Source organism: Amphiura filiformis, chromosome 11 (assembly GCF_039555335.1).
Source record: "Amphiura filiformis chromosome 11, Afil_fr2py, whole genome shotgun sequence".
NCBI lineage: Eukaryota > Metazoa > Echinodermata > Ophiuroidea > Amphilepidida > Amphiuridae > Amphiura > Amphiura filiformis.
The window spans coordinates 15,303,006-15,315,310 of NC_092638.1; the positions used below are offsets into that span (position 1 = coordinate 15,303,006).

A 12,305-nucleotide genomic window follows, 5' to 3' on the forward strand; every position below is an offset into this window, starting at 1 on the left:
AGAAATTTTGCAATAGTCAATGGTTCATTCCAGATAACAAAAATGCACTTCGGGTATAGAGGGCGATTAGATATGCGTGACTAAACACATCCGACAATGCGCCCTGTCCAAATAAGGTTACATAATGGGTTGAGTCAAGAATAAAAACTTGTTACATTTTGCTTTAGTTCGCTTTATTACATTTCAACTAGGATGAGTACATCAATGTGTACAAGGTGTCACGTAGTAATCACGTGGATACAGCCATCGTCAATGCAGCATTCAGACTTCAACTTGATGAAAGTACAAAGACCGTACAGGATATTTGCCTTGTATTTGGAGGAGTGGCCGCCACAACTAAGATAGCTACAGACACAGCCAACAGGCTGATTGGAAAGTAAGCCATTAATAAAAGAAATCCTTTCTTTAAAGGGCATTTCGTGATCCATAGCCTCAACCCCAACTTACACCAAAACAGTTGAAATGTTCTTGCGGGGTCGATCGTTTGACAAAGACATCGTTCAATAATTTGTATTTTCCGGCTGTCGACAGCCGGAAATTACAAAACATAGAGGGCGGTGTGGTACAGTTATGCGCGATTCGCAAATTCTATCCGAATCAACTGAAATTTTGGTGGAGAGCTAATCCATGTCAACTCCTGGGATGTGCACCACAGCACCTCTTCAAGTTTTCCTTTTTCTGTGTGGTGCTAGATATTGGTGAGAAAGTAAAATGCTGAAAATTTGAGCTTCATACTCCATTTCGTTTTCCCGTGGTAGCAAGTTGAAATTTAGGGGGGTCAGCATAAAAAATGTGTCGCCATAAATGTATAAAGGGAACCCATACAACTTTTACAAATATTTTATCTCGATGGCTTTAACACATCAGTTAGGTTTGCCTACTCCATAGAGTTGTACACATTGTTGATTTCGCATGTAATGACTCTTTATGTACAACTCTATGGAGTAGGTAAACCTATCTGATGTGCTAAAGCCATCGAGACCCAAAGCCAATATCTCTCATAAATGTTGTCCAAGGACATATTTTCAACATACCTGAAGTTGATGGTGGAGCATAATGTCTGACATTGGTTTTCAGGGGGGTCAAAATGTACAAAAAATGAACAATTGGGGTTTTGCATGGGTAATATCTCAACTAATAGTATTCTAATAGGCTCAATATGGGATAGGAGTAATATCCCACCAAAGGGCTTTGACTGACCAAAAAATGGACATTAAAATTATTTTTACTTTTGGAGTTCTGACCCCCCGAAGTTGGTCCTGGATGGATGAAGTTGCATTTTGAGGGCCCTATATCTTTTTAAGTAAAGGACTTACAAGTTTGCTGATGGCAGATTTAAATTCTACACAATTAAGTACCACAGGATACTTAAGTTGTATGGGTTCCCTTTATACATTTATGGCCCTCCAAACATCGTCTTTCGCGTAGCGACACATTTTTTACGCTGACCCCCCCTAAATTTCAACTTGCTACCACAGGAAAACAAAATGGAGTATGAAGCTCAAATTTTCAGCATTTTACTTTCTCACCAATATCTAGCACCACACAAAAAGAAAAAAAATTGAAGAGGTGCTGCGGTGCACATCCCAGGAGTTGACATGGATTGGCTCTGGAATCATTTTTCGTGTATCGATTGCCTCTATTGACCCATACCGGTGAAAGAGAATGCTAAAATCACGAAATACGCAATGAAATTCATACATTTGAACTGTATATCCGTAAACTTATGTTTTTTACAGTCTCTACGCAGGACAACCAATTCTTTAGAAATGCATAGTCGCGCTAAAAGTCGATCGATACATGTTAAAATCAGCACAATTCAGAGATACACCTTTTTGCTATGAAATTTATTTTCTCGGTCAAATATAAAGCAATATTTTTTTTCTTCAGTAATGTCAGTTAAAAACATAGTTCTTGGATATAAATTTTTTTTTAAATCCTGGTGTTAAAATTCAAGCATCATATTTTGTCTTTTAGTGTGATATTTTTTTTTTTTTTTGTCCTTTAGTTCGCCCGCGAGCTTTTTACGGAATTCATTTTTAGCGTCTCAAACTAATATAGTTTGCTAAAAAGATATTTCCCACCTCTGTAAGGCACATCGTGTGGGTCTATATATTATAGTTTTGTCAGAATTTCCGTTTTTATTTTACCCTTTTTCCTTCATGCTCCGAAAATGTCAAACTCAGTACTTTATCTCGAGAGCAACCAGCAGAAATAATCGATATTTCAATTGTTGTCAACCAGGTCCCTTTTCCATTGAAAACCAGGATTGCCTGACCAGGGATTTGGTAGCCCAAATCCCCAATTGGTTTTTCTGGTAAATGAGGTGAATTTTGGAAATTTGCTCCCGTGATAGCCTGCAATTTCAATTTAAAGGGGCTATGGATTCCATGATTATGAAAACCATTTTGTCTGTTTGTTTGTTTATTTGTTTACCTAGGATGAGGTCCATGGGAAAATCCACTGTCCAAACCTAGAAAAATTCGCGTGTTATTATAGGGGATTTTAATTTCCAGTTGAATTTTGAATGACCCCCCCCCCCCATCGCGGGTTGGCATTTTCATTTTCATTACACCCTTCAGACTTACGTTCGGGTTTGTGTAGGCCTATTTGTCATAATTTAGCGCTATAGGACCTACTTTCTAAATGTATAGCTATAGCCTTGCTATATAAATATTATTAGGTTCCGGTATGTAATATTATATAGGCCTATGGGGGTGGGGTGGGTGCAGATGTGTGTGAGGTGGGTAGTGGGGTGTATGTAGGGATGGTAGGGGTGGTACTCAACACATTTTAACCATGACTTACAATGCAAGGCTCATTGTTGCCATACATGATTTTTCCTTTAGGTCATTATAATAGGTTGTTATAAACTTCCATGTTTAACCTTGTATTGTTTTGGCTGCTTCATTATGACTTTCGGTGGGTTTAAGCAATTTCAAACAAACACAAACAAAAGGCACTATACCCAGTCACCTTCATGACAATTGAAACACTAGGTAATTTCTTTGCTATATTGAAGTTCTGGCAACACTGTAGCCAGGCCGGGCACCCAGAGATATCGATTCACAATGCTAGTATTAGCCTAAGATTTCACGCGTGGAAGTTGGGAAAAATCCTTCTTTAGCGAACTATATTACTTTGAAAAGCTAAAAGGTTGATCCAAAAAAAGGCTCGCGGGCAGAGTTGAAGCCTATCAAAATCGAAAATCTTACACTAAATGACTGAATTTCACGCCTAAGTTTAACACTAGGATTTGAAAAAAAATACAGTATCAAGCATTACAGTTTTTCCTGACATTTACTGAAAAAATGAAAATTATTGCTTTTCATTTGGCCGAGAAAATTAATTTTAAATTGAAAAGGTGTAACTCAAAATTTCAACACCAAACTCGATCGTTTGTATTGCCTCATTAAATGACTGAGTGAGCCTTGCATAACAAAAGAATTGGTTGTCCTGCGTAGAGACTGTTTAGGCTAAGAGTGCACAGAAATTGCCCATTTTAGGACATTAACATGATTAAGGTTAGATAAGTAACACTAATGCAACATGCGTTTTTAATGTTTAATATAGAAAATGGAATACCCATATTTTGGCTGAAGCTCATGAAGGATTAGTAAAGGAAATGACCCTTGACCCCGGTTCTAGTGGAGGAATGGTGGAATATCGACACACTTTGATTTTGAGTTGCTTCTTCAAGTTTTATACTGATGTCGTGAAACAAGTGATGCCCAATGACCAACTTGAGGTTTGAGTAACGCTGTATGATAATAAATTTGGATGATGATGATGATGATGATGATGATGATGATGATGATGATGATGATGATGATGATGACGATGATGACGATGATGATGATGATGATGATGATGATGATGATGATGATGATGATGATGATGATGATGATGATGACATTAATGATGATGACGATTTCGAAAACGCATTTCAACGCATGCGCAGCCGGGTTCATACTGGTTATAAAATAAATATCCAAACCAGGGCTATTTCGAAAGATATTATTTTGACACTTTATTTTTTTTAACAGGATCCTGTAACCCTAAAAAGTGTGCTTAGAAATTTCGATGAACAATTTCCCAGTGGATCTCAGATTTTTCAGGTAATCCTGGTGATTGACAACATTACCCCCATACACATACACAACCCCTTACCATCCCTCCCAAAACCGGGACTGTGTAAACGGGAACGGTACTTCCTGACTTTCATCTCTTAACCAGGGACATTACACAAATAGCACAAAATTTGATCATAATACCTATCAATCACCGATAGGGGACGCACTCTCAATTTTGTCAGTCGTCTTAGGGTATTTAAATAAAGGCACTTAATTTAATACCCACGTGACCAGATTGGCGCTGACATTACAGCTTCTAGACAGGATGACAGGTGACCTTTGGCACAGCGGGTGGTCTTTCTGTGTATTTCAATTGGAAACGCGAGATGCATGTCCAAATTTTCTTGCAAATGTGTCATTTTTTGTAGTATTATTGTAAGAGTTTCCGTCAATATTAAACTTTTTTTGCCATCGGTAAAAGCTTCCAAAATTTAGTTCTTGAAAACATACTAAAAAAGTAGAATACCCCAATGTGTAATTAAGTTGCCTTATTTGATGACATTTGTCTGAAAAATTCCATCTACTGATCACTTGGTGGTCTTGGTATGGCGGCGCCCATGGGTCACGTGGGCATCAAATTTAGTACCTTTTATTAATGCCCTATGGTGACTGTTTGTATTTACGTTATTTGCAGCCCGGGTGTGCAGCCCATCTCACATAACGGGGACGCTCCCTGGTTGGCTTGTAGGGTATCACAGTTACGTCCTGTTTGGAGGTGATAACAAAAGGCCATACACCCCAGTGTTGTAGGTCTCGAGACCATCTCGAGATCTAGTTTTGCAATGTCAAGGTCTCGGTCTCGGAACTCAAAAGTCTCGGTCTCAAACGTTTTTTTGTTCGAGACCTGTCGAGACCTGAAGAAAAAGATATGATTTTCTGTTGTTGTTCATTATCCTTACCCTAAATTTCAATGAATGTTGAAGAAATTGTTAAGAATAAAGGTGCGTACAGAATTCATTTTAAAAAGTGAATGAATCATAAGTGAGCATGTTCGGATCTGAGACTTCCAATTTCAGTGATTAAACATAGGTGGGCAGGTGGCGGAAGCGAGGATCCCACTAAACTTTTGCAATGGGAACATTCTCCACAAAAGCATAATAGATGAACAAATAGTTGCCCTGTGTTTGAACTGCGGGTCCAAATTTCTTGAAAAATTGGTCCAATGATGGGTTCCCTTTCAAATTCTCAGCGGCACACCCCTACCCAAACAAAACTTGAGTATCCCCCAGGATTAAATCTCGGTCTCGGTCTTGGTCTCGGAACTTAGAGGTCTCGGTCTCGGAAGGGGTGGTCTTGGTCTCGGAAGGTTTGGTCTCGGTCTCGGTCTTGATCTCGGACGGGCAGGTCTTGGTCTCAGTCTCGGTCTCGGACATAGAGGTCTTGACTACAACACTGCCTCCCCCACACACCCCCACACCGGTACCCCAGCACACCCACCGCACCCACATGAGTTTGGCGGCAAACGTCCCCGGTTGCAGTAACGTCAAGTTTCATTAAAAAAACCGTCCGCGTTTGACGACAAACACACACCCTACATACTGAAGAAAGCTCATTATGATATATACATGTCCCATAAAATTGGTTTCTTTTAGATGGTATGAACAACACGTGGTAGTCTTATCACCCATGATGGTGTGCCAACCGGAATATCAGAATCGAATTATTCTCGTGATCAACATGATCAACTATCAACTTTTTAAAATATTTCGTTTATCAAATCTGGTTTCCGGATGTGGGACTTTAGACCTCTTTCCAGTCTTCGGAAGTGAATCAGAAACGTGACTTACAATCTTCATCCATTTTGATTTTTGTTTGGTTTATTTTGTTAGCCGGTACCAGATGACCAACCAGCCATTGATCCGATTGGACGGCCAATAGTACACGCTGCGGCGTTGCAACAGGCAACGGGCGAAGCAGAGTATCTGGATGATGTTCCAATAGAACAGGGTAAATGGCCATACAATATATTTCTCATGCTTAAGACTGGAATTAAGGGAAAACGTAGTGTGTTAGCTGAGTTATACTCAGCTGTGTCAGAAATGTTTTTTGCTTGATCTGGCAATGCCAATTGCACTCACCTAGCAACTGTAAACAACATAATGTAGGGCAAAAATGAATATACTAAAATCATTTTAAAGCACTTTTTAGGCACACATTTTGCCATTTTAATATCTGAAGTGTTGAACCCAGCTAGCACACTACGTTTTCACGACGTTCGCTGACGTTGGACTTAGGTTGTCCTTTACGTTGTAAACACGTAAATCTGTGAACTCGTATTCATGTTGTGACAACGTTATTTTCGATGTTGATTTTTGGACGATGATATAACGTCATTATGACGTTGTATCGACGTTTATGCAATGTTTAATCAGACCTGGTGATAACGTTTGAATAATACGTTCAGAAAATGTTACACAAATACGTATCTGAATAGTTCGGATGTTGACACCATAGAATGTAAATTCTTCCATTCCAAGGAGATGGTTGTCCAGTCACAATTTCTCCATCGTGTCGTCTGACGATCGCTTTTAGCGTGAAGCTCAGAGTAACGACTTCTATTCCTGATGTTCAAAACTTGGGCCAAATTTTTATACGCTCTCCCTATTTGGGATTGAGCATCATTGTTGCCCGATGTTAATATAATGCCATAGTCACGTTGTCTCGACGTATAAAGCACGTGGTTAAAATATGGTTTAAAAGTCATGAACTGACCCCGATACAACGTCATCTGAGGACGTCGTTAGTATGTAAATTTATGACGTTGTTTCGACATAATATTATAAAGCACGTTATTACAACGCCGTATAAATGTTATAGTCTGACTCCGGTACAACGTAATCTACGGACGTCGTAATTACGTTAATTTGTGAACTCGTATTCGTGTTGTGACAACGTTATTATCGGATGTTGATATAACGTCATAGTGACGTTGTTTCGACGTTCACAACTTGACCTCGAAACAACGTCCATATATTACGTTTATACGACTTTAGATAACTTTTATACGACGTTGTAACAACGAAAAATTGTTAGGAATACATTTATGTACTTCATAAATTTGCAAATATGGAAAACATGGACAAGTTGGATGGAATTCAAGAGTATGTATCCTTAATGCGGCTCTGAATTCATTAATGTGGTTCTGAATTCATTAATACCATTAATGGTATCACAGAACACCAACGTTTCCAAAACGCCTCTGTGTTTTTTTTGGAATGGCAGGTGTACACATGTGTATGTATGATGTGCCATGTTAAAGTATTATTTTTAATGTTTTTGCCATAAACAGTATCTTTTACAAGATACAACTATTTGTACCGGGGGCGTGTCTGTTGTCAAGTCGTTAACAGACGGTCAGACCTTGAATAATAAATATTTTGGCTTTACATTACGCATTGCTTAAAGCAATTATAGTAGCCTTGGTCCAAGGCTTTGGGTCTATAAGTCACAGGAAAGCACAATATAGTCCTATTCAACAAATTATTGCTTTATATGCCGCCCCCCCCCACGTTGTGTTGTCTCATATCCCTGGTCATATCCAGCTTGCAATAAATATGATATTACCTCATGGTGGTTTCTTTAGTATTTACATGTAAATGGCTAGCACCACTTTCCATACTGTTAGATTACATACACGTATGACCAAAAATAGTGTACTCACAAGTTTTAGGAAACTGACCAAATCATAGATCCAAACTCAATATCCTACAATTGGTCTTAGATTACATGCATGTAGCTGTGGCACCAAAATAGTGCCCTCGTAAGTTATACCTTTTATATCTTGTTTGGAAGATTTTGAACTTAATAATTTTGGTATACAGGCCTACATGAATTATTATTTTTGATGATTCATTGACACTACTTCATAAAGTAGGCCTACTATGTTAACTGTAAAGTAGAACCTATGTTAAATACAAAATAATAGGCCTATGATATCTTGATAATGATAATGATAATGTCGCACACCCATTATAACTTAGTAATTTAGGCATAGGCCTATTAAAATACAGTCTACATATAGGCCTACATGAATTTCGATTCCAAGACCATGAAAATTAATTTTACTGTTCTAACCATGTCAAAAGACTTGGTCAAGTCTAAAGCAATAGAGGGTATACAATACAATGTCACTCATGGCAGAGTCAACCTCATCAATAGTCATCATATTCATTGAAATAAAATTTTGACAGTCGTATAAGGTACCACGGGCCAATCGCATGATAATACAGATAAAAACAGGTGATAGGTATGAATGGTTTTGGAATCGAACTACACACCTGTTCTCTTTCACCTTAAAACTATTCCATGTCTATCCCTGAATGAACCAACCGTAACGGTATAACAATTGATGAGTTTAGGGCCATAGAAATGGATACATTTGGACACACCTCAGTGATCCGAATACATTAATATCCATTTTTGTGGAATATAGTATTGGCGAGTTGTGATTTACTTTGCAGAGTTTTTAAACTACGTTTTAAAAATAAAATACGGCGGTATTCTGTGTGTGGTAGCATGTAAATATAGTGTGGCGTAGGGCCTATAATGGTGATGGGTGGGTGTGGGCGCGGGGTGCTTGTTTTAGGGTGCGCTTATCTGTATGATTGATGACCCTTTGTGAAATAGCACAGGGTCTACATTTTGTTTCTTGTTATTTTTCTACTAAGTTAAGATTTAGGCCCTATTCGTAAAATACAGAGTGTATGTTTCTTAAAAACATCATCAATAAAACAATAACAAAGACGTATAGCAGAAGCAGTTTCACCTTCATTTATTTTCACATGATAATTATGCCTATTGACATTTAACGTCATAATGTAAATTTCCTTTCAAATTTTAATTTTGACCATAAATTACCAAAAATGATGAAATAATATACGTAATAACTATCACGAAAGGTTTCTGTCCATTTTAAGCCAAAATAATGAGGTATTAAAAAAGGTCATCTGGCTGCTGAGGCATGTGTAAGAATAATACAATGTCCAAAAATTAGGTTGGAAAATATTGTACAAATATCACGTTAAAACGTCATCTATTATGCCTTCCGAATAACGTACATTTTCTTAATTTTTGCCTTTGCCTTGTGGCATTACTTTCGTGGAGTGATTGAGGTTAACTGTTTGAGTGAATGAAACATTCATGAAGATTCAAGACAGTGCCAGTAAGTTATGGATGAATAATTTGTCTTGAGTCTTTGTAGGTGGAAGGGGGGGTCACAAAAAATGTTGGCCCAAGATGGGGGGGTCGTAAAAAACTTTTGCCCGCGATAGGGGGGTGTCATAAAAAATTGACTCCGCTCACCGACATATTTGGGACCACCCTTCCGAAGAAAATGCCAGTCCCCTAATACACACACACGTGTACCTCACATACCCCGCAGCACCCACGTCAACAAATCCACAGTCCATCGACAAACACACTCCTATCCCCAAATACCCCCACTCTGCTCTAACTCTACTAATAACTCGTCACTAAAACTCACAAAATAATTATAGATGATGAAATACGGAATTTTACTGTCGTTTTAAACTAGCATCTTTGTCCTTCTCACTCACTGATTTCGATCGGGCGGTTTATACTTTAATAGATCTTCAAAGCGATATTTAAGTATAAATCGCTTTCCCATTGTTCCTTGGCACATATTACAATAAGTGTATAGAATACGCCGGTCCCGCGCGATGGGTAGCTGTGTCAGTCGCAATGCTATAAGCAAATATTTCTAATCTTTTTTTTTTTAGTATCACCTGCAGATACTAAGTTCAGTCACATTAAGCGTACATCGACAACCTACAATGAGAACCCTTGAAATGATGAAATTGAGATTGAATAACTTGTCCAGTCAATATCATAATGACAGTTTGGTGCCATTTACGAAGTATTGCGAGGAGCTTTTGCCAGCAAAATATGGAATATATCTAACAGAAGATATCAATCGGAAATAATGAATACTAGGCGGTTACCCGTATTTGGCGGTTCTCGGCTGTCGCGATTACCTGGCTGATGGTGACTGTACCCACCAAGTTTTATGCGCATAGGACAGTTTTTACTAATTTGACCTCAGATGACCCCTTGTGACCTCGAAATGATCTTCCAAAATTTGGCTCTAAATGTTGACTGTACCCACCACGTTTCATGCCCATACAACAGTTTTTAGTAATTTGACCTTGGATGACCCCAAAATGACCGTCCAAAAATTTGACTCTAAAAGTTGACGGTACCCACCAAGTTTCATGTCCATACAACATTTGTTACTTTTTGACATCAAATGACCCTGGGTGACCCTGGATGACCCCAAAATGACCGTCCAAAATTTGACTCTAAATGTTGACTGTACCCACCAAGTTTCATGCCCATACGACAGTTTTTACTAATTTGACCTCAGATGACCCCTGGGTGACCTTGACCCACTAACCAATACAAACTTGTTCTGTCTGGGGAAGTTTGAGGAACGTGCGACCCCCAGTCTCTGAGAAAAACAGTTTTTACTAATTTGACCCCTGGGTGACCTTGACCCACTAACAAATACAAACTTGTTCTGTCCTGGGTCAAGCCGCACCCACCCGTCAAGTTTGAGGAACGTGCGACCCCCAGTCTCTGAGAAAAACAGTTTTTACTAATTTGACCCCTGGGTGACCTTGACCCACTAACAAATACAAACTTGTTCTGTATGGGATCAAGCTGCACCCACCCACCAAGTTTGAGGAACGTGCGACCCCTAGTCTCCGAGAAAATAGGCGGACAGACAGACAGACAGAGGCACAGACAGAGGCACAGACAGAGGCACCGAGTCACAGACTCACAGACTACCAGTATTATTATATAGATAACCACAGTGCAAGGCTTGTGTTGGGCTTCTTACGTGTCCAATTTTGTGAGGAGAAGTTGAAAAGGTAAGGTTTTATTTAATGAATTCATGCTCAAAATTTCCGTTACGCGAATTCTATAGATATGACATATATCAGCAGAACTCGCCACTTAATTGAAAGATTTGAGCATGAAGTAGGTTATGAATACACGCAAATTTGATTTTTCTCGCTGTCACCATTACCAGAGAAGTCTTTTTCGTTTTAAAAGTGGGGAAATTTGTGAATTTTGATTGACAAAATAGCATGTAGACATTATCGTTTCCGACCCTGCAAAATCACATCACATTGTCTGCCTAGACGAAATATATTAAGGCATATGTTGAGGTCCGAAGACCCAAATAAGTATCATAATTCTTTCTAGGGAGTGTCCAACATATAATAGCCAAATGACACGGAGATCGGCCCGAGGGAAGGTTATGAAATCTCGACTGAGTGAAAAAAGTGCATGTGTTGTTATATCAACCTTTATTCAGGAATGCAAAATACAAAATATAAGCAATGCAAGAATACAAGGAGGAACAAAAACCCAGGACAAAATCTGGACAAGATGCCCAAATTAATGCAGGGTGACATATTATACATTATCAAAAATACACAAGAATATACCAATAACAAGCAGAACACACCAGGAATACCAAGCAGGACTGAAAGAACCCAACAAAATGGCAGGGCGACGGGTGCGATCACAAACTGATGTGGGGCTGATCTTCGGAGCCCCAGGCCGGCTCCTGCCTAGCATTCCAGATCGTGTAACTAGACAGGAGGGCCATTTTGCTGAGTTCTTTCATGAATTTCTTGGACGGTTTGGCTCTGCCTACAAAATAAAATATCTCGACAATGCGTCCAACATTTTCCTGGGTAATGAGCCCACGTGATCCGACTTCAAAACATGTCAAATCACAAGTAAACCCATTATCTGAAATGTCGGACACAAGGTCAAGGTACTTCGTTTGTTTGCGCTCATGGGCTTTTGATATGTTGGTTTCAAATGGCACAGTTAACTCAACAAGATGGATGGATTTGTCCTGCTTATTTTGAATGACAATGTCAGGCTTGAGTTTAGAAACAATGACATTAACTGGTAGGGTACCCCCTGTTGTGGTAAAGCCCGAAATGTCGCTGAATATGAGGATATTGTTATTTTCAAGACCGGTTAACGCTTTAAGGGTGTGTTTGAGGATGGAGTTATGGCGCCAGGTGTATCTACCTTGATTTAGTGACAAGGGGCAGTTGTTCAGAGCGTGGAGCAATTAATCGGATGAATTGCCATAACAATAGAGGCCGTCAGCCTTTCGCCATCTTGTGG

At 39.1% G+C, this 12,305-nt stretch overlaps 1 protein-coding gene across 1 annotated transcript in view; it reads left to right on the forward strand.

Moving 5' to 3' along the window:
- Nucleotides 1–12,305, forward strand: part of LOC140163508 (xanthine dehydrogenase/oxidase-like) — a 79,193-nt gene that overhangs the window by 24,553 nt on the left and 42,335 nt on the right. The window contains exon 10 of the mRNA XM_072186822.1: nucleotides 192–376. Within this exon, the coding sequence (XP_072042923.1) occupies nucleotides 192–376 (185 nt within the window). The remainder of the gene's footprint in view (nucleotides 1–191; nucleotides 377–12,305) is intronic.